The sequence below is a fragment of the Hippocampus guttulatus genome, chromosome 12, assembly GCF_054856545.1.
Source record: "Hippocampus guttulatus isolate MCC_2025c chromosome 12, RoL_Hgut_1.0, whole genome shotgun sequence".
Taxonomy (NCBI): Eukaryota; Metazoa; Chordata; class Actinopteri; order Syngnathiformes; family Syngnathidae; genus Hippocampus; species Hippocampus guttulatus.
In genome coordinates this window covers 5,651,508-5,674,344 of record NC_141272.1, presented here as the reverse complement: position 1 = coordinate 5,674,344, position 22,837 = coordinate 5,651,508, and the positions used below count along the sequence as shown (strand labels likewise).

The following is a 22,837-nucleotide window of genomic DNA, read 5'->3' as shown; positions in this document are numbered from 1 at the left end:
GAGGCCAGAGCCGGAATCGAACACTACACCTCTGCATTGTGAGGTCGACACACTAATCACTCGTCCACCGTGCCACTCTAGACGAATATGTACTATACTTTTAAAATCAAGTTAAGGAAAAAGAAGTTTTTGGCCTATTTGCAACCTTATTCAGTCTTCTTAAAACAGAAATTTGAAAAGGTTAGATGGGTGAGTAAACTCGTTTTTGAAGTCATACTTTCAAAGTTATTCTTTAGTGTAGGTTGATGTATATATTTTTCAAATTTTGTAATGTCATGCAGCGGTGTACTTGTAACACTTTTACATACAAATAATACTCATAATTGTAGCAGAGTTAGGCGGTCTTGAAATGTTTTTCTTCTTCCCGGAGTATGCATAAGAAAAAATAATTGAGAAGTGTGAATGGTAGCCAGTCTATACACTTTGCAATGTATAAAAAAACCCATCTTTATTTAAATCCAAGCAACAATGTCACAGAATAGCATTGGGGAATTAACTGTCATGGGAAATCAACATTTTACTTCTCAAATGTCAGGAAGCACTACTTCTGCCTTTGAAACAATTATGAGAATATTACACTACACTATAGTCCTGTGTACATATAACCCAAAAAAAAAAAAAGACGCATATTGACTAGAGGGCACTGTGGAAACAAACTGAAGGAAATATGGGAGGAATACCAAAAGTGTCTGTCTAATTTTAACATTAAAATGTCCAAACGGTTACATGTGTGGAGGAGAAATTTTTACAAGAATGATTCTGACAGGGCCACCCATAGAACGAGTCTTTCCGTTCAGCCATACATATCCTCACGATCGGCGTTGTAGATTTCACCCTCCTGTAACGAGGCAAAGTTCAGGAAGTGCGATGGTCGATGGACTTCATGGTAGAACTCTTTGGGGTTGGCCAGCTGCAGGTCATACTTCATGTTTGGGTCGTGACGTACACCTGGATTGGGGGTGCGAAAAAAAAAATCGTATTTCTAAAAGCTGAATCGGCGTATTGTGATGCTGACAAATGACACCGCTACTGTAAAGCACGATAACAACGGGAAAAGGTACTAACCCATGAAATTGTAATTCCAGGAAACTTGACCTGGTACCATAAAGAAGCCCAGGAAGCGGTCAGAGAGCAGCATCTGGACCCTCTCATAGTGGGATGGCAGGTAACCTTTTGGGTTGTTGCCCTTGTCTGTGTTCTGCCGGCCCCACTCGTAGCCGCTGGGCGTCAATTTGTAGGCCGTCAGCGTGCATGAGCCAGGCGTGAAGCTGGAAATTAAACAATATTAATTTGGTGCCATAGGAAAAAAGAAGCACTTGGGAGGAATTTGCGGGGGGGGGGCAGTTGGAATCCCACTCAAAAAAATCGCCTTACTCCAAACAAACACAATTAGTTCTTTCAGACAAGGTTTAAAAATGTTACCACTGTTACGGTTGCACATTGACTTTTTTTTTTTAATGCAACCAAATGCTGTAGTTCACTGTCATTTTACAACTTCAAGTCAAAACTATGCAACTTTAAATCCCAACTTCTCTTGGCATCAAATTGAGTCAAGACTATCAGTGCAATCACAAAAAAACAGGGATAAAAAGTTCACCTGCACGTGATGATGATGGTCTTTTCTCCATCCCAAGAGGGATTGTCGGCCATGACTTTGGCGTGCGTAGTGACATCCTGGGGGGACAGCTGAGGGGACTCATTAGGCTGTGTGTGGATCCAACCGAGGGGTTCCATTTCCTTTCGGAGAGGAAGATGTTTCAGTATGAATACTTCAAATATTTTAGACGTTGGTTACATTGTCATCAGAATAATAGAGCCCTTGCTTAGAGGGAAGTGGGATTTCTCTAATCTTACTTTAAGATATTCGTGTCCTGGCAGCTGGTTGGGCAGGTGGACAGTCTGGTGGGTCCCCCACTGAGGCACCATGACGATACAGCGGATCTCCTTTACCTGAGGGTTGTCAGGTGGGCTGGTGCCGTACAGGTAGCCTGCGATCTGGAACAGAAAACATACCAGTGAGGTTTATTCTGCACAGATATTAGAGATGCAAAGACAACTCTAATCGTGATGAATTTGGAAAACTCTCAACTACTGGGCGGTACCTGTGCACGCAAATCTGAAATACAGATGAACTTCTTGAGAACATTCTTGGGCAGGATGTAGGTGTATCCTGTCTCCTTGATGTCATCAGAGGACACGTAAATGTGGTTGGTGCGAAGATGGAGGTTGGCAGCGGAGATAGCTCTGGCAGGGCAAGTACAACGAGCGGGTTTATTACTCTGTCAAGAAACTACTGTTAACCATATAGATAGGGAGTAGCCCTGTTGTGAATTTACAATGAATTTTTTTTGCATCTATAACTAAGACATTAATATGCTACACACTATAGAACCGATAAATTCATATCCAGGTTTCATATTACCATATTTGATTTGAGTTTCAGGACAAACCAAAATGCCACATACCTGACCCTCCATTCCGTCTTGGAGGAGAAGGTCTGCGTCTCGTAGTTGGAAGTGGTGGAAGTGATGATCTCATCGCCGTGTTTGTTGACAGTGCGCGTCTGTGTGGCAGTGAGCTGCGATTGCTCTTTGGTCTGCTTCTCAATCTCAGCAATCTGCTGGCGTTGCTGCGAGGGAGCAGAGATCTCCATACCCAGGATGATGTCACGGATCTCAGATTGGGTCAATGATGCCACGTTCACACTGGAGGGGAGAAGCAGCAGAAACGTGTTGGGTGCTCAATTCTTTAGTTGACACAAAAATTAAACTTGGTTCAGCCCAGACGAGAGACTGACTTGTTCTTTTTGCCGTAGTCAGCCAGAATGAGATCTTTTAGTTGCACTTCCACCTTGATCCATTCCTCATCTGTGAGAGTGGGCCAAATGTGATGAGGCTCAGTGATGGTGGTCTTATCGGGTTTGAGGATCACTTTGGCACGGTCATTGTTGACGTGGAGTGCTCTTAGGATCAGGATGAGTCGAGAAAAGGCCTAGAGATGGGCGAAGCAGATCACACAAACTCTTCTCACACAACGAAATAAGTATGGAATCAGTTCAGTGTTTCTGCTCATTTCATGACAGCTGAAGAACTATGAGGGGATAACAAATCTTCAGTTATCAGCTTTTTTTTTTTGTGGCACAAAGGAAGACTCACTGTGTAGGACGAAATGGTCTTAAGCCAGTCATCGTAGAGGTTGAACAACACCATCTGGGGCTCGGTGGCTTTGAGGATCAGGTCTCCAAACTTCTCCACCTTCAAACATGCCTGGAAGGGCAGTTGCAACTCCGAGCCCTTGATCACAATGTTGGGGAAGTCAAGCAAGTGGACCTGAGGAAAGATTAGGAGGATGTCACGAGAAAGTTACGTCAACATTCAGAGTTAATTAATGAATCCAATAGCAGTGGGTGTGACTGTCTTACCTCAAGAGGGTCCAGCATACCTTTCCTGGTCACAATGATCTGCTTCGGTTGCTCCTCCACAGGGAGAGAGCGGATCAAGGCGGCAACTTCTTCAGCTGTCTTCCATTTAGCAAGCTACAAGGAAATCACACCGTATTATTCAAGGGTAGCAGGATTTTTTATTTTCATGTCAAATGATCAACTAAGTGGGACGGTACTGCTTGTCACTTCTCCAATAATAATGGTTGTTAATTGAAAACAAGCAGTCTAGTTGTGATCACTGAACTTCAGGGTGGGCAATTTATGTTCAATGCTCTTACCTGGCCCAGACGTTTCTGTCCGGCCCACACGGATGTGTGAATGATCTTGAGGAAGAGCTGTCCAGTCCTGGGGTTGAAGATGAAAATGGCTCCATTGATGGGTTTGGTGGTCAAGTTGCCCTCAAAGGTCTGTTGAAAGGTGAAAGAGGCCTCTGAACATTAGACGAGTTGGATCGAGATAACGGACAGTCTCTGACTGGAGAGAGATTATCATCAAAAACATGAGGAGCATGAATCAGCACACACCTTGTGGATGGTGACTCTGTAGACGTTGGTGTCATCCACAAACCAAATGATTTGGTTCGAGAAGAGCTCCCCGTAGTTCTGTGAGGACAGGTAGGGCTCAGTGGGTTCGGAGGAGTACAGCTGGAGACCCTTGCGGATGCGCTCCCTGAGCACATACAGGGCAGGATTGGCCTTCATAATCTTGGCCATGGCCTGCTGGATCAAAGGCTTGCTGCCCGGGAACCAATTTCCGTAGCCACTGCACAAAGAGAGGAAATGCAGAATTTGACGTGGGTTTACTAAAAAACAATCATATGTTGAGGTTAATAGTTACAACCGCTCTTACTTGCAATTTACTCATGCTTCCAACACTAACCTGTGGAGGTTGTATGCCAAGTCGATGGCAATGAGTACCCCAGTGGGGGAAGGGTAGATACTCATGTTGTCTGTGGTGTAGTCCAAGAACTTGGCCCTGGCGTAGCGCTCAATGTCATGCGAGTCGTAGTCACCCCAGCGCAGTTGAATATCAATCCAGTACTTCTGTGTGGTGGTGCTGTCCATAACATCCCTGCAAAACGAGTAGCGGCAAATTTACACAAGGATCATTTGTTTTTACACATGATCATACAAGACCTTTCACATTGGAGCAGTGTAGATGTATTTTCTGATCTTATCATGTCATACTTTGAGTCCGCAAGCAGAGACGGTCGAGATACATTCCACTTGTAGGATGCAAAAAGTAGAATGTCAGCACAGGATGAGTTCATCTTGTACGACTTCCTGGGGTGGATCGTCTCCTTCTGCACAGTCTCGATCTCAAGAGCATCGAGCTCCTGGTCAAACACCTGAAAGACAAAATGAGATGGTAATCTTTGATTTTCTGTTCTACCACAGCAATAATACCACAGAAGTGAAGTCAAACCAACCTGACATAGATCCATGACAATGCTCTCATGGATCTTCTGCCACAAGTGAGCTCTGAAGATCTGAATGAGGGAAATCTTCAGGGTGGGAATCTTTCCATGCATGAAGATTCCGGTCAGGTCAAGCTGCACCTGGAAACCCACATATACCTACAAACAAGTAGCGGGAGGAAACTATTAATCCGTGCCAGTTTCACCTTTAACAAATGATAATAACAACAAGGAGTAACTTTATAGTCAGACTTACATTGGCTCTGTTGATGGTGGGCGACCACCAAAGAGTGAAGCGACGGTTGGGGATTTGGTTGAGACCAGATCTCTGAGCATTTGTCAGTTTCTTCCACTTCATGGACTCTTCGAACCCACTGGCCTTCTCCCTACATGCCAGAAAGACATTGGGTGCAATTGAATAATCTAATCTTCTATTGACAAAACATCCACCCAACAGATGTGTTGTTATGTTTAAAACCAAGACGACCGTTTCCCCATATTTTCTCACCAGAAGAGACCCTCCCAGGTGGGGAAGTAAGTGCCTTTGAAGAGCGTGTGTTCCAGGATGCCCTCCACACCACCTAAGGCCTGGATCATGTCTGTGCGGTAGTTGTTGAGGTTCCACAGTTTACCATCATGCCTCTGGTGGGTCCACCAAAACGGATTCTGCTTCAACACCTGAAATACGCAGGGAAATTAAAATTCACCAATGTTTACCATCAACCTTTACGTGTCAGTATCACTTTATTCATCAAATGTTCAGGCTGACAGGAAGTGGGTTCAACTTGAAAAAATAATATGCATTTCAATCACACGCCCGATCGTACCTGGTATTGTTTAAAATCTGTCCGGACTCGCCAGCCTTTGTCATAGGCCAGTGTGTGTCTGTCCTTTTGGAAAAGAGTGTTGATACGCGGGATTCCTCTGTCCCACGAGTCCTCTAAATCCTCCAAGGTCAGTCGCCTAGGGAAACAGACACAATGGGTCATTTGTTTCAGTTGGAATTCAAGCTCTCTTTCTGTATTGTTAATGCAAACTAGAAATGCTGAGGTAAAGATGACCAAAATGCAGCCCAGTTGAGTTCACATGCATTCCAAGAAGCATAGCAGTGTGAAGTCAATCGCCACCTCCACGGATTAGAATTATCATACTGACAGTTTGCTGGGGGGAAAAAAACTGCACATAAAAGTCCCCAAGAGCAGACAAATGACTAAATCCAATGTTGATTGGTGGAGAGAGATTTAAAACCAATAATCGGCAGAGGAACATACCTGTTCTGTGCAATGGCCTCCTGCCTTTTGAGGGCATACTCAGCCCACACCCTCTGGGAGTCGATGAACTCACTTTCCCATGGCTGAATGTAACGGTACAAATTTGGAATGAGCTGGTCCTCTTCATGACTCATTCCAGACCTGAAGTGGGTGATCCCCACATCTGTCTGCTTGGACCAACTGGCAGAGAGAGAGAAGGCTTTCAGACTTTAGAACTTGACCAAAAATGTATTTAAGAGTCCAGTAAAATGTATGCGTCGTGACTTACCGCAGATCAGACTGTGGTATGAGTACATGGCCCATGGACAACATGCCCAGGCCGCCCAACTCTTTGGGAGTGTAGAAAACAACGGGTGGAAAACGGCTCGGCATTTTAGAGTTCAGCCCGATCTTGATACGGGTCTGAATCTTGTTCTCACACTTGACCAGCAGATCCAGCAGCTCCTGTGTGTTTACTACTGCTTCACGGAAGTAGGTCATCAGGCCAATAAGAGCCGTGTTCCATTTGTTCACAATCTGGAGGCAGAAATAAATGGGAGATTATGATACCCGTTTCTGGTTTGACAACTACAAGTTCCAATGGTTAACCTCAGCAGCAGATTTTTATCCGTGGTCTGTTTACCTTTGTGAATGTGGTGGAGCCAGAGGCCATCAAAATCTGGCGCACTCTGTTGTGGAAGCGCTGCATTGATTCATCATCCACACGCAGGAAACACTGAGCGGTCCTCTCTTTGGTTACCTACAAATGCAAAAAAAGGTAAGAATTAGCCCTACAATACAGTAATGGGGCATGAAAAATCATCCGATTATTTGACAGAATAATGAAACGGATAATAGATTCGAAAAATATTTGCCAGTGAGATCTTTCAACTCTGGTATTAATGAGAAAAGTTGGTGTTTTCTCACCTCATTCTGCAAATTCCAGACACCGTCCTTATGGGTGAACTCCTCATAGCTTGTTCGACATTTAGGCAAGATGCGGCACTCAAAGCCACACATGTTGAAAAGCAAGTTGGGGTTGTCTTTGCTGTAGACTGACACAAAGCTGTTCTCCCACTGGACCGTGGTCACTGACCTTGGCAGCCGGTTCTTGATGTCCCAAAAGACTGCACGCCCACTGAAAAAAAAAAAAAATTACAGTCAATTATGTCCAATTGTCAGAGACTCTTTAACCTGTATGAACTTGTGTTAAAGTGGGCTGAGGACTTACAGGTTGACATCATGTTTCATCAATCTCATGCGAGCATCACGTGGCCAGCACTTTTTGTTGTTGTAACCCACAATGTTCTCATTGTTGGGGTCGGGGTGTTCTGTCAGGTACCTCTGAATGAGGTCTCTTGCCTCATCGGCAGAAAACCTGACAAAGACAAAATAACATTTTTTACTTCCTATTTCATTTCACCAGCAAAGATCGACATATGCAGGAATCACAAACAATGACATCAATTTTGAGAACGTAATTTTATCCAGATATGCGCTGCCACAGAGTTCTACTTCCAAACACGGACAGAGAAAGGGCTGAATCAGTCTAACCTGAAGAAGATGTGAATGCGGTCAATGTAGCGGCAGTACAGCCTGATTGGGTGGGCGCTTTCTGTTGCTGTATCTTGGAAACTGAGGAAATCGTTGGGCATTTGGGGCGGACCTGCCATCTCGCTGGCACGGTGCAAGCCCAGCACCAGCAGATCCATTACCAGGCCGTAGTACTGCACAATGAACGAGGCAAACTGGAGTCCCCGGATGATGCCGTAAGAGTTTGTGTGGTTCATGTCCTAGAAACGAGTTATAAACACACATATTAATGCAAAAAACAAAAATAAATCTGGTTTACATGAAGTAATGCAGGAAAGGAAAGATTGAAGAATGTTTGGATTAAACCACCGTTGTTTACCTTGTAGTTGATAACAACATTGTTCTTGGCTGTCATATAATCAGCGATGTTGTGGTCAACAATAAGACGTAGCAGCCTGTTGAGCAACGTCAAGTCGATCTTCTCATACATCTTTTCATAGCGTGATTCTAGCATCACATTGCACTCTCCTTCTGCAGTTTCCCAAACATCCTGCAAGTTGTTAATGCCTGCAAAGAACAAGTATTACAATTTAGTCCAAATAATCTTGTAAAGGCGGGGCTATGTTCGAAAAGATTCAGGGCTGAATTCACGAAAGGATTTTCTAGCTTTTGCGGTGCGCTAACCAGTAAAAATGAAGCAACCAGATAGCGTCTGATCCACAAAGCACACGCAGATGGTTAAGTGCATCACAGATACCAAGCAGAGTGCATCTTGGCGCATCAGTGGTATTTCCGTATATTTAAATGAGATAATATGCATACATTTGGCTCAAAAATTGCCCACCTTTGTGCAAATGAGCCTCAGTGATAATGTCTAAATCACTAACACGAGCACACACAAATAGCAACACACATTTTCATGGGGGGACAAACAACATCAACAGAAAGCAGGTGTAAAATTGGCACCACTCAATTTTAGCACGGTGAGGCACTGCCAGAGCAATTTCTCAGGTCAGGGCCCTCGGTACGATCAGTAAAGATGACTCTACAAATTGCTTATATGCCCAGTCTGACCTTGGCACCACTTGTAGACGAGCAGGGGAGGTGGTTCAGTGTCAGCTGGTTTGATCCAGGGTGGGAAGAGCCGCCTCTTGTCTGCTTCGTACCATAGATATTGATCAAGGTAGGCGTCTGTGATTTTCTCCAGTGGCTCTACATCATACACTGGCACCAGGTGGCTGTACAGATCCATGAACTCAATACCCACCTATACAAGACAGAACAAGGTGCAAGTGTGATGAGGGCGGGTTTGGATGCAATGGTTAAGATCACGGCAAAAATCTGAGTGCACCGGTGACATTAGCGTGTATTTAAATGAGGTAATATGCATAGATTCTGGGGAAAAAATATGCATATTAAAACCCTCACAGGGGACTCCCTCCATCTGATTTGTATCAATGTCAAGAACGGATGCATCCATCCCGTGTGAAAACTGCTTGGGGGTGGGGGTAAAAACGGTTCTGGTCTTTGCTGACCTCCTTAAAGGCTCGCTGTGTGAGCAAGTGTCGCTTGATCCTGGACAAGGCCTCGTGAGGGTTGTCATAAGCCTGCTCAATCAGCCCGAGCTCTTCCCTCTGAGACTGATTCAAGCGGGATTTCACACTAGAGAAAATAAAGGGACATCACTGAAGGCATCTCCTAAGTGGCAATTAAAATGAACTGTTGAATGGGTGCTTACCTGTAAGCCTCTTTCAGCCTTTCTAGCGCCAAGATTAGCAGCTTGGTGTCATGTTTGTATGACAGTGGAGGGAAGGGGATGGGCGAGAAACGGCGACTTTCCAGCCAGTGAACAGTTGTGGTGTAAATGGCAACAGCTTCCTCAGCTGTGATATAGGGACCATCCTGAAACCAAACCATAACCACTTAAAAAAAAACGTGAGACAATTATAGACACAATGGTAATGTTTCTGACGACCTTTAAAAAAATAAAAATAAAGAGGCTGTTGAATTATATTACAAACAATGTCTTAATGGTGGCAAGTTAACTGCAGGGGCAGCCGCCAGTATACAAAAGCCACCAGTAAATGTAATATCCCTCCATCTCTTACGCATATGCAAGCAGACCAATGCAAGTGCGTCTCAGTAAGAGGTTTTCAGATAAGACAAATAGTACTGTATTTTTTTCTTCTTCTATGCAATACCTTCAAGTAGTTGTGCTGTCTCTCCTGCTCAGCCTTCAAGTACAAGCGGGTTAGTCTTCCCAGGTTCTTTTTGCAGACCGTCTTGTCCACAGTGGCCCCACGGCGGATTCGCTCACGGTTGTAGTGGGCCGTGTTGGTCCACCAGTCGGCTTTGGCCTTGACGTAACGCAGGATCATGTTCTCAATGGGTGTTGGCAAACCAGGTACCTGCAGAATTTGAACCCTTTAGTTATATAGAATTAACATATGCAGTTCCTATTATTATGTGATATATTTGATTATATTTATGTCCTTTTACACAAGTTTACAAAGTGCCCACCTTCCATGGGATGTTTGCCTTCCAGCACCTCCAAGACTCACTGAGGTGCTGCAGGATGGTCCTGGCTTTGTTCTGTTTGATGCCTTCGGGCATCATGTCCAAGATGTCGTGCATCACAGCAGCACGCAATTCCAGGTCGAAGTGCGACTCCACACGCTGTTTGGTCACGGTCTTGGCCACACCCTTGGAGTGTCTTCCTGCAGGGAGATTTAAACAAAATGCCTTCACGCAAAATGATATTTCAAGTGCCCGGAACACCGCAGTTTTGACTTTCCGCACAATATAATTGAATGATGACAATATTATCGGATCAAGTGATGCTACATAACCTGCTTGGTGAGAGAAATGTTTATACCTCCAATTACCAACAATTTTAATGGTTACAGAAAACCTGTTGCATCGCTTCGTCCTGCAGCATATTTAATTTGGTATATATTTGAAAAGTAATGTTAAATTCAATATAATCATGAGCATCATAAGAACCCACCTTCAAATTGCCTGGCCAGAAGATTTCCAAGCCACCTCTCTAACAGTGGTGTTATGCCCCTCATGAAGAAAAGCCACACCCTCCATCCAGGTGCCCAGAAACCACAACCTGGTCCCTTGCCAACAGGACCCTGAGTTAACAAACAAAACACAAAATCAAAACACAACGTAGACTTTCACCTTCTCTGTTGTGACACCATGAAAGTCATATAGATTGGATACGAGAACAAACAAGAGAAGATGTGAATAGTCATGTAAGTTGCGGTGTGGCTGACAAATATATACATACTGTATTGAAGCGGTAGTAAATGAGATGTTTCAGATCTTTGCACATCCGGATTTGTCTCATCAACTTGTACTTGTAGCGGTACATGCCGGTCAGCTGCCCCACATGGGCAAAGATGTACTGCAGCCCATCAGACAACTAAAGTGCAAAGACAATTCTGCATTTAGTTCTACAAAACGTCTTATAAAACTCAGAATGATAACGTTTTGGGATTTAAGTAGCTAATATGACCTGGAAGGCATCCACATTTCCCAGTCTGTACTGAACATGGCTGTCCACCACCAGCTTGCTCAGTCGCAACACCTCTCGACAGAGATGGAAAGCATTGCCAAATCTTGACTTTTTACGCTCCTGGGGGACAAAAACAGTGTCAAGTGGTTAAAAAAAAGAGAGGGGCTCCTAAACAAAGAAATGCTTCAAATGTCACCATTCACAGATTGATGTTGAAGCATTCATGCAAAAAGAAACGATTCTAGCTTTTAGTTTTCACCTTTGTGGTCAGTGTCTTGACAGGCTTCAAGTTGAAGTTGTAGTCCAAATGCAGATAGTTTAGGTTCTTTCGGTGGATAAGCAGATTGAGCATGTTGTAACCCTGCCGGCAGACCTGCAGGCCAACCTCCACCCAGTCAAGCTTGGTGGACTGAAAGAACTTGGTGGCCTTGAAGGAACGGAAGAGATACCTACAAGGCAGCAAGACAAATGTTAACACACGATGCTAGCAGACGAGTAAATATGCTTCAGAGAGAGCGAGACCATCCCAAATAGAATTGAAATATCCAGTGAGGCAGACCTCTTTTTCTGGGCCTTGGGCGGTCTGTGTTTGAGAGCATTGAGCACGTAGTACTTCAGCAGTTTCTGGTAGGACACACGCACTTTTACCGGTTGTCCTGCTGGGCAGTGCTCACGATACCTGTAAAACAAATGACACTGCTAATTAAAAAAAAATATATATATAACTGATTTTTTAAGGGGGGGGGGGTTATCGTCGTCAAAGGTTGTAAATGTGACTGTTTTGTTCGCTCACCAGTTCTTAATGAGAGGGATATCGATTGCTCTCCTGGTACGACCTGAACGCAAGTTGAAAGGTCTTGGCGCCCACAGCAGAGCAATGCCATTGGCTGTGTTATCAGTGTAGAGAGGAGTTTCCTTGAGGAAGGGCTCCACAAACTCAGGAAGCTCAAACTCCTCGTCATCGTCTGGAAGAGGCTCTTGACTCTGAAAGGAAGCAGGATATAGCAATGATGATGTCGCGGAAGAAACATAACGAATGGTCACAAAAATTTAGAAATTAGAAATCGTTTGCAATATATGAATGATGACAGGCTAACTGCAACTGCAGCCAGCAATAAATAAAAGCCACCATTCATTTATATATTCCTCCAATTCCTACGCACAGGCAAACAGGTCAATGCAAGTGCGGCTCGGTAATAGGATCTGTAATGCTGACAACTTTGCTTAAAAAAATTGCAAGAATTTTGAATCAATAGAATTGACATAAATGCCTAAACATTGTGATTAGCTTAGAACCACACTTACCTTGACTGAATGCCTGTGTGAAATGGGGTTGATGAGTGGATCAAAGTAAAATGCAGGCAGATCCGGGTCTTCCGTCTTAATGAACACCACATTTGGCGTATGGTACCTGCACACAGGGCAATTAACGGAACCATTTTACAAGCAGCGAAAGACAAATTCAGCCTCACACTCAATAACTTTTTTGACAAAAATTAATAGAATTTCAAACCAAATGTCACTATAGGTGAAAAACCTACCAGGTGAGGTGGACGTGGTGCGGCAAGTTGTTATACAGGTAGGGGAAGGCGATTTTGTACTCTGTCCTGATGGGTTGTCTGATGATGATCTTGTTAATGTCATTGAACTCATTCCAGTCTTCATCCCTATAGGAGATAAAGACATATGAAGCTTAAACATGTTTTGCATGAAATACTACAACACAAGAATTGTGTTGAACAATTGATAATATGTTCTTACTGGAGGTTAATGTCCCGAACAAGAGGTTCAAATTTTGGTCCTCCGGGTATGGCCATGTTTAAAGCCTTAGACGTGAAGAAGGCCTTGAGGTCAAACAGGTAGAAGTAGTTGTAATCAACCAAGTCTGTAAGCAGCTGGTTGGCCAAACGGTACAGTGTCGACATCATGGGCAGTGAGAATTGCCATCGACGGTAAGTGGTACCATTCACAAACCTGAAAAAGAAACGAAAAGCAGTTTTCGGGTGACTTTCTGGAAGTAATAAAATAATAACATTAATAACATTTCAAGAGGCCTTTTACTTTGTTGTGTCTTTGAGGGGCTGGTGCTCATACAACCATTCCACGACAGGGCCATCCTCCTCTGTGTCCAGCTCCATTTGAATGGCCTCCAGTGGTTCTACATCGAGGATGTTGTCTGCGTAATCCAGCGGCGGCTCCTCATCATCAAATGGTGGAAAGCGCATCCTCTTGAAGTGTCGCCGGTCACGCTTTTCTCGGCGCATCATGATCCACATTGTGCTGAGAGAAAGCCAAGATTACTGAAAATTCTCATCAAATGAAGCATACGGTCAGTAAACGAGGCAGAAAAAAACCCATTTAAAATAGGACAGGTCTTAACTGGTAGCAGCAGTTTAATTAAAATAGACTGTAGTACTCTTCCTTACCCCCATTGGGCTATGTAGACTGGTTCGATAACCCAAGGTATTTCATTTACGAATGAAATGGCTCCAGTGATGTGATAAAGTACTGGTACATCTCTGATCTGTTCCCAAGGCATTGGCATGTTTTCCAGCAGTTTCAGCACTGCATGTGGCATGTACTTCAGGGCACTGTTTAAAAAAAAAAGAAAAAAAAAAGGAAACTAGGTGAGTTTAGGCAGTAGTGATGGTTGAAGATCTTAGCCCAATTGGCTCATGTTTGAACCATGCATACACATGGGTTTGCTTCGACTCAATTTTCTGAATACTGCAGAGTGAGTTATTAATAATAACGTACTACACAATTAATGTTGTATTTTTCAATTCTTACCCTAAGTAGACCCTTTTGTCATGTCGAAACTTCCTATTAGTCATGTCACCATGGTCCCTGATGATCTTCCGGACATGTTCAGGAGGCATGTCCTCCTTCTGAGCATCCACAAATCCAAACTTTCTCTTCTCAGAGTAGCGCTTCGCCTGCAACTGCTGCCATTTCCGCGCTGTATGGTTAGAAGACATTTCACACACGATGTTACAATCTCACAGTGTCTCATCTCAAGCACACGTAAATAAATCTGCGGATCGACACCCAACCTTTTTCTTGCAGTTTCTCCTCAGTCATGTAGTCTGGGACTTGTGGCGGGAGAGGGACACCCGGAGGTGGGATCCCCGCAGGAACCCCACGGAAGGGAAAGGCAACTGCCATAGTGCCTCAGAACTGCAAACAAGACCAGAAAACACGGAACAATCAATAGATCATACTGGCTTCTCTAAATACGTAGGGACGCTGCAGGTATTAGCTTTCCTCGAATGGCCAAGTAGTGACAACACGGCTCATAATGCGCAAATCAAGTCTCTGATCACTTTAGTTTTATTCTCCAGTGTAAATAAGTGTATGATTAAGAAAATAGTTTCAGACATGGTTTTTAAAAAATACTTGTATAATAATTGACAGAGGAGCTGGTGTTAAGCTAAAATCGGGCTGCATGGCTAACGTTAGCTAACAGATTGTGTAACTGCAAAGGCGTAAACATAAATCATATCCGATTGGATGAATATTTATGTTTAAAGTATAACAAGCTAGCAGCATGTTCGATTCTATTGCTACGGGATATAATCATTCCTGGTTTCGATCTTTTCCACAACGCGCAACAATGGCGATCGAAGGCTGAACGTGGTAATGGCGGCGCGCAAGCTAAAAGCTAATAAATTAGCACAGCGGCTTAGCGGCTAGGAATTTACAAACTCAATACACGAAGTATCGCTCACCGTGCTCTCTTCGATCCCACGATGACTTGCTGAAACCCCTTTTTTTAATGCACGTTCTCGTTCATCAAAACATGCCTCTTTCAATGCAGTTCGTCTTCCGAAAACTGCACCACACACGACGAGCGACGATGGTCACACGACGTACGCCAAATAGTTGAATTCTCGGCGCAAATACGGCAGATGAATGACGTTTCCTACAAAAATAAAATGAGCCAACGTTGAAAGAAATGCGCAAGCGCTACTCGCGAACACCCGTATGTGGTGATTCGGATATCTACTGCCATCTACAGTGTTGGAGTATATCCCATAGCATACCTTTTCGTTATTAATTACACTTGACGTCCGATTTTATTTAGTTTTTGTCAGATCTCAGATGTGAACAGTCCTGGGGACACAGCTCATAATTCAAAGAGATCAAATCAAAACAAGGATTGTTTAAAACTCACCAGCATAATTAAACTATACAATAACATTGCACATTAACAATCAAAGATGACACGACAGTGGTGTGTGAAATGTTTTATAGGAATTGGTATACAACGATGTAAACAATGCATAGACAGAAGATGAGAAGACAATCATGGTCATTGGAGTACACCAGAACTGACACAAAGGAAGAAGTACTAAATGTTGCAGCTCCGAAACAAAGAGAGCTGTAGTGTTGTTGTTTTTTTTTACAACGTACACTTTATTAATTCTTTTAACACTCTCAAACAACTACAGACACGTCTCTGTCCGACCACGTGGCTTCTCTTATGCCGATGGGCTCGAGAGGCGTTCAAAGACCGCCTCAGAAAAACGTAAATTAACGATAGCTTCAATGACACTAAGAAAATCGAAAAATAATGCACCAAAACAGAAAATCCAGCGAGGAAATCACAAAATAAATTCTATGGGGGTGTTTGTGAACACACAACAAAGGAATAAATAACATAGACAATTCTGGAACAGTAGTCTCCTACATAAACAATCATCATCCATTTTATAGGCTGAATGGCAATGATTGATTAATTACCACCTGATTATTAGTGACATTTTATTTTCAAGTTGTCAATGTTTACATTTGCTCAAAATGCTACCTACATGTTACGCTTTTACATAATAAAATACTTGACCTATCACTGTAAATCAGAAAGACAAAAGACGTGAAGCTATTCCAAGTCACTACAAATGTAAACAAGGTCATGAGGCCTAAATGTTTCTTGCTTTTTTTTTTCTTTTTGCACCTGATCTTTTTTAAAATACAATTCACTGTAACTTGCATCTTCAGAAAGCAGCTAGTGGTGTAACGTGTTGATCCATTCTGACGTCGTGCGTGTCATGGTAACAACAGGACAAATAAAGTAAGACCAAGCCAGACATTGACCAACTTTCAGAATGCCAGAGGCAGTGAAGGGATGGGATCAAGACGGAAGGCAGCAATGTCCTTTGCCGCTGAGATGCACTTCTGACACGTTACATCTGGAGCCAGCTCAGGTCTTCAGCTCTGAATAGAGAAAAGAGTCAAGTCATACGACATACAACTACTGTACTTACAAAAATAACTAGAGATGTTATCAAAGAAAACAAATAATTGTGCAATTCCCAGTGAATATTCTTCTTTTCTTTGTCATCACATGATACTGCTTATTGAGTCACAAAAAGTCAAAGAAAAAGCAGAGGCAGAGTTATGCTTTGCTGCTAATTGAACAAAAGAGATCAAATTACTTCTTGTGTCGTGTCCTTTTAGATTTGAATTTGGAATAACAGTGACAAAAATGACACTCACTGAGTCTGAGCTTTTGTAATGTGTTGACCTGCTGCCATCAGTTCTGCCAACCGAGCCACAGCCGGATCAAACATGAGGCTGGCTGCCGCCACCACCACATCATCTCTGTGGAGAAACAAGAGTGAAATAAGTGGTCTGGTCCATCCCCTGTAATAGTGGCAAACAAGTCTGCTTCACATTTTTGAGGTTTGGGGTATGAAACTCTGATCTGGCCTTCTTGTGTGAAGTTTGCATGTTCTCCCTGTGCTTGTGTGTAGATTTTTTCTGGGTAATAAAACCCAGCAGAATATGATTCATTGAAAACTAAATTGTCCATAGGAATCTGAATGGTTGTTTATAAATACAGTATATACGCTGCAATTGGCTGGCAACCACTCCAGGGTATACTGTACCCCGTTTCTAGCCCAAAGTCAGCTGGGACAGGACAATAAGAACAACTGGTAGAGAAAATAATTGGACAAAGAAGTGTGTGTTGATAGTTCATATGAGGACATATTCCGCATCCACTTACTTGATATAAAATGCCAGGAACTTTCTTTCCTCCATTTTGCCTTTGATTATGATTTCAGTGTAACCCTCCCCATACCCTAAATAAAAAATAAAATGGCATCAAGAGCTTTAACTGATCTGAAAGTCAAAAAGAAGAACACTACCTGCGTATCTGATACTCTTTCCAAGCAACACAGTCCAGAAGAAAGGAACAGACTCGATTTTGGTAGGTTTATTTAGCATATTGAGGGCAGCAACTCTTCCTGAGGGGGAAAATAAGTGACACAAGCTTGATGTTGATTGCAAATTCATCAGAACGAACCAAGTCTTACCTTGAGCTTGTGACATTTGCCAGTGACCCACATTGACCCGTTGATCACCTCGTATGGTCAAAGGGAAGGAAGTAACATCTCCCGCACTGAAAACATCTGCTACGTTGGTCCTCATGAACTGAAAAAAGACGTCCCACGCACACTCGTCCCAATAAGCAACATGCACTCAGTCGTTAAACACAGCAGTGATGGACAGTTCATTTCACCTTGTCTACAACTACTGCTTTCCTGGAATCTATTTCAACTTCACTTCCTACTAGGAAGTCAGAATTGGGGATCACGCCTGAAACACACACACAGACGTAGGCCAACAAAGTCATATCATAGAACACATCTATTTAATAAATTGTCCATTTTGATCTAAATTCCCAAAGTGTATGCAGGTTCAGATGCTTTGATGCCAAATGATGTCATTTTGACTCGGAATTTCATCCATCCAGTTTCCACAGCTGTTGTCTTTATAAGGGGTCATGGATGAGCTGGATTCTCTTCCAGCAGATTTCAGATGAGAGAAGTGGGCTACACTCATCGCAGGTATTTAAAAAAAATAATAAAATCAAATGTGACATATTCAGAAGCTTACAGCTCTTTTAAATTTCTGCTCTTCAGTGTTTTATTTAGCCTGGTGTGTTAATAAATGTTTTTTAAAAAGCACTTGAGTTATTTTTTTTCCATTGACAAATGCACAGAAATAATAACAAGTAATTTCCAATGTTGTAGTATAAACATTAGATTAGATGGAATACGACAGAATTAATTACCTATTCCTGCAATCACCACATCAGCCTCTAGAACTCTACCACTCTTCAGCAGGACCTCTTTCACCTACAAAAACACAATTTTTGCCAACCGCAACTTATCCAGGTTTGAGGTGGCCCAATCACAGGTCCAAAGCAGTGGTAAAAAAGTAGAATTACCGAGCCGTTCTCTCCTCTGATTTCAGTGACGGTGTCATTCATGTAGAACTTCACATTACACTCCTCCAACATCTACAAGAGTGTTGCAGAATTGTTGCAATAATAACCATCGTTGCAGTCACAGTTCTTTCATCATTGTTTCTTACTTGCATGGTCATGTGGCCAATCTGGGAACCCAGAGAGTGTTCATATGGGTACTTGGTGGTCCCAACAATGGCCACACTGGAAGCTTTGTTGGTTAGATAGGATGCCACCTCCATACCTAGGTAGAAAAAACACGCACACGCACATGCACACGCACACACACACGCAAATAACTTGTGAATCGGCAAAAACAACACAGAAGGAAAAATAAGTTCATGAATGGACTTGCATTAAAAACTGTAACACTTCAGCTTCACCATATCCCATTTCACTTACAAAAGTTACTGTATGTCTTGAGGATTTTATTGACTTAAAGGGGCACATGTATGAGAATTAGGGAATTCAAAATGGAACTCATTAACTATGCAAAGACAACGTGGTTTATTGCCAATGCGTTTTCCACCCCAAAGTAATCTGGGACAAGCTCCAAATGACGTACAACCCTAGCAAGTGCTATTGAAAATGCATGGATGGATGAGAGTCGTAGAGAGAAGGTGTGTAAAAAAAAAAAAAAAAACGTGTGCATATTTCGTTAAAACGTAAGAAGAAAAAAACATGACAACCTATGAAGGAGGTTCCAACGATGACAGCCTTGTGGCCCAGGCAGGAAGCATGAATGTCTTTGGCATCTTCATACCTCTGCAGTAACTTCACTCCTGTCAGGTCACTACCCGGGCAACTGAGTGGCCTCGCTCTGTCGATATCAACATTTTTCACACATGATTTTGCAGTCTGAAAAGAAATAAAAGCTGTTGTTGAGAAAAAAGATAAGTCTTGCCTGCAGCCTGTGGAGATAAGAAGCTGGTCGTAACGCAGGAACGAGCCATCCTTCATCGTCACGGCTCTATCTCTTGTGTTTACATTCACCACCTGAATTTAGATCCGAAAACATAAGTCTTTGTTGCACGTTGTTAAACATATGACACATTCTTTCTCTGTCACCTCTTGCTCCATCTGTACTTCTATCCCATATTGTTGAAAAAATTCACTAGACCGAAGGACAATTTTGCCGCTGTCCTCATTCAACGCCTGAAACAAGATAACATTTCATTGGCTTTTCTTCTTGGAAATCTACTATCTAAGGGCACAAATGGAAATACAGTGGAACCTCTGCAGTTGAATGCCCTTAAGGTGGTAGAATTGGAATTTGAAAAATACCCCTTTATTTCCTCAACCCATTACAGATACTTTTAGAATTTTCCGTACAGATAATAATGGTTTTATGATAGCAGTTTGACCTCAGGACAAAGTCACTTCCATTATGTCCTATGGGAACAAGTATTCTAAATCTGAAAAAAATCAAGGTCAACCAGCAAGCCGGAATAAATTGTGTTCAACCTTCGAAGTTCCAATTTATAAGCCAAATGTACTTCTTTAAAGAAAAGCGCAAGGTGGGGCGAAGTCTTACCTTACTCAGCTTGGGCTTGTCATAAGGAGGCAAAGAGTCTTTAGTTACCATGACAATTCGGCCCTGGTAGCAGTTCTGACGGAGAGTCTCCGCACACACCAAGGCCGCGGGCCCTGAACTCACAGAATATCAGTATAAAACTGATCCCCAGAAGCAGATCCATTCACATACGGAAGCATGAACCTGTTCTTACCCCCTCCTACGAGCAGGATGGTATGTGTGATGTTTGGTAAAACACTGCACATCTCCTTCACACGTCTGGTCTGCTTAAGAGCCTGTGGGGAGACACAAAGAAATTGTTCAACATGTGCCAATACAGCATTACTTCAATCGACTTAACATACGTTCACTTGCCTGTTTCCTGATGGAAACGTACACCTTTCCATCTCGGACGTTCACCTGTCAAAATGGTTAACATACAATGACGAAGAAGGACAAGATACTTTAAATAAGATGTTGGGGGAAAAAAGGCATTGTAAAAAGTTGAGATTCATTTTACTTTGTGGCAAGGTAGAGAGTCCAGGCCTGGATACTCCTCAATATCTCCAGTTTTAATATTGAAACATGCACCATGGAAAGGGCATCTCACTCTGTTGCCAATCAGTGCTCCTGGAATGTCAAACATGTGTCAACTGACACAATTTCTGAGCTGAACAGTTGCAATTTGGAGAAGTAGAAATTTTACCTTTAACCAGAGGAGCATTATAATGAGAGCACTGACTTCCGACTGCACTGTACTGACCCTCGGTGCGGACGAGCAACACTTTCTGGTCTGCCACAGAGACTACTTTCATCCTTGATTACAAACAAAAAGGGGGAGTCATATTTATAGAGCCTGCAATGTTAATCCTATGAATGTGTGAAGTGTGTTAGAAAAGTTCTATGACCGGAGTCACAAAAGATACATTTCAAATCCAAAGCGCAAGGTTTCACTGCTGAAGTAATCCCACTCGAATCAAACACATTTTCCCAGCCTTTTAAGGCAAACTTGATGATTCATGTCTATGAAACTGCCCATGTGTGTCTTCAAAACCCCTTAAGATAAGATATCCTTTATTTGTCCCACACTGGGGAAATTTACAGCATCCAGCAGCAAGAATGTAGGCAGAAAGAAGAAAGAAGAATCCTTAAGCATTGGAAAGAGAAAATATAAGTTAAAAAAAAAAAATCAAAGGCCAGGTCGGATAAGTAGGGAGGCTGCTCTAGCACAGCAATGTTCTTCTCAGCCAGGAAGTGCAGGATGCTCAGGCATTGTGTTACAGGAAGGTTGGCATGACGAGTTGTGATACAACTATCACATCTTTTCGCCTACTGAATGAGGCAAATATCTCAGGATCTCTTTTGTAGATGTGCTATCATTTAGCCCACAGTGAAGAGGAAAGTTCGGACTTGAAATTTTGTGACATCAGTCCTGGAACCTTTCTGACACACCTTGCAGTTTCCTATCAGAAGAGATCATGTGACATACTGCCCATCTGTGAGGTCGTCCTCCTGACAAACCATTGCAGTCACCGCCTCCAAATATTCACCTTGATCTTGTGCTTCGTTAGGATTCATACTGTCGAAACATGGATCACATGTTGTAAATGCACCATTGTTGGGAGGGTTACTGCTGGCTTTGCTGTTACAAATACTCCACTGAACCTCTGTACTTTTTGTGAGGGATGAATTCTCACACTGCATTCCCCCAAAATACAAGATGTTTAAGATTATGTCTGACGTGTAAGATTAATATCAATATTTATGTGAATTAATAATTCATGAAACACGATTAACTAAAAAACAAACAAAAAAAAAACACTGTAAGTGAGGTACTGTATACGCATGCAATGGTATCACAAAAAATGCATGCAAAATAACCAAACTGCACATTTAATATAATGACTAAACTATGTAGGACTATGTATTTTTAGTTAAAATAAAATACTTTTCAACCAGATGTTTCAGTTCCCTGAGTGACTTTACTGTCATACAACCATCTCAAATAGATGTTAAAAATAGTTGACATCGCTGATCAAATGTATTAAAAAGAATAGACGCTCACCTTTCCCCCTAATGATTAGATACTAGATACAACTGGAACAACCTGACCTGGGTTTACAGCAAACAACACTTGTGTGATGCGTTCAAGAGCATGTGACGTTCGACTCGACTGTTCTGCTCTTCTGCTCGTGACCGACGTTCAGACAACCCGGAAGTTGGTCTTTGTTGATTTTATATCTTCCCACAATTCCGTGGTACATCGTGACGTATGAGTTGTTTTGTAAAGTTTGAGGCGTTCACACATCTTCGTAATTTGCCATTTCAACGAGGCAACGCTAAAATGTAAAAGTGAAATGCAACCCCCCCCGCAGATTTGTAAAATGGGTTGGTGCTGAATTTAACCCAATCTACATATTACAGATTTTTTTTAAAAGCAAGAACATGTCTATTACTGCTAAAGGTTTTTGAAAGCACATTTCTAACTACTGTGTGTGGTAAAAGTGAATAAATGAGAACTGATTCAATTATTTTTTTCAATTGTCTGTATTTGTAACTTTGGTTTTGGTAGTATATTTTGTATTTCAATTTAGTTGTAATTTCTATAGTTGATGGGATGATTTAAAAATACATTGCATCACTTATATATGTTATTTTTCAGGTTAGTTACAACAGGTGTGGGCAAAGTGTCGCAACAAGTACTTTTTGAGACATTTTTGTTTGATGGTGTGCAGTGAAAATTTTCTAAAAGTGAGGCTCAATAAAGCCTCACCAATACTGCTGAGCATTTTTAGAGTACATTTTCTTGGATTGTCTATTAGTTTCTTTAATTTAGCTATTCCTCCTGAATTTCCCAAATTCACTTTTATTTAAAAAATGTCTTCAATTAATTTTCCAATCCCTTTA

The 22,837-nt window shown here is 42.3% G+C and overlaps 2 protein-coding genes across 3 annotated transcripts; both read right to left on the bottom strand.

Moving 5' to 3' along the window:
- Positions 1 to 431: 431 nt before the first annotated feature.
- Positions 432 to 15,065, bottom strand: prpf8 (pre-mRNA processing factor 8). The gene is made up of 43 exons (XM_086125326.1): positions 14,894 to 15,065; positions 14,219 to 14,342; positions 13,956 to 14,124; positions 13,592 to 13,756; positions 13,227 to 13,445; positions 12,927 to 13,139; positions 12,707 to 12,832; positions 12,471 to 12,576; positions 11,959 to 12,149; positions 11,725 to 11,844; positions 11,425 to 11,614; positions 11,166 to 11,285; positions 10,938 to 11,072; positions 10,650 to 10,779; positions 10,163 to 10,359; positions 9,844 to 10,050; positions 9,381 to 9,544; positions 9,178 to 9,304; positions 8,717 to 8,909; positions 8,022 to 8,209; positions 7,664 to 7,902; positions 7,341 to 7,487; positions 7,037 to 7,247; positions 6,753 to 6,869; positions 6,399 to 6,646; positions 6,131 to 6,310; positions 5,687 to 5,822; positions 5,368 to 5,537; positions 5,116 to 5,245; positions 4,872 to 5,018; positions 4,630 to 4,790; positions 4,322 to 4,513; positions 3,967 to 4,204; positions 3,721 to 3,849; positions 3,422 to 3,535; positions 3,156 to 3,329; positions 2,798 to 2,991; positions 2,466 to 2,705; positions 2,103 to 2,244; positions 1,855 to 1,995; positions 1,598 to 1,737; positions 1,066 to 1,268; positions 432 to 948 (listed from the first exon to the last, which is right to left on the bottom strand). The coding sequence occupies exons 2-43, from the start codon at positions 14,328 to 14,330 to the stop codon at positions 794 to 796; spliced, it is 7,020 nt and encodes a 2,339-aa protein (XP_085981452.1). The 5' UTR covers positions 14,331 to 14,342; positions 14,894 to 15,065; the 3' UTR covers positions 432 to 793.
- A 332-nt stretch (positions 15,066 to 15,397) lies between these two features.
- aifm4 (apoptosis inducing factor mitochondria associated 4) lies at positions 15,398 to 22,149 on the bottom strand. Of its 2 annotated transcripts, XM_086126026.1 has the most exons (19): positions 21,996 to 22,149; positions 21,420 to 21,509; positions 20,637 to 20,746; positions 20,451 to 20,560; positions 20,306 to 20,350; positions 20,145 to 20,226; positions 19,952 to 20,064; positions 19,486 to 19,572; positions 19,322 to 19,413; positions 19,107 to 19,237; positions 18,546 to 18,661; positions 18,400 to 18,471; positions 18,244 to 18,307; positions 17,689 to 17,765; positions 17,483 to 17,600; positions 17,315 to 17,413; positions 17,173 to 17,248; positions 16,662 to 16,766; positions 15,398 to 16,379 (listed from the first exon to the last, which is right to left on the bottom strand). In XM_086126026.1, exons 2-19 carry the CDS (start codon positions 21,506 to 21,508, stop codon positions 16,349 to 16,351), a joined length of 1,617 nt encoding a protein of 538 aa, XP_085982152.1. In that variant the 5' UTR covers position 21,509; positions 21,996 to 22,149; the 3' UTR covers positions 15,398 to 16,348. The 2 variants fall into 2 exon arrangements, with proteins under 2 accessions (XP_085982152.1, XP_085982153.1); XM_086126027.1 differs by lacking the exon at positions 21,996 to 22,149 and having other exon boundaries at positions 21,383 to 21,514.
- Between the last annotated feature and the right edge of the window lie 688 nt (positions 22,150 to 22,837).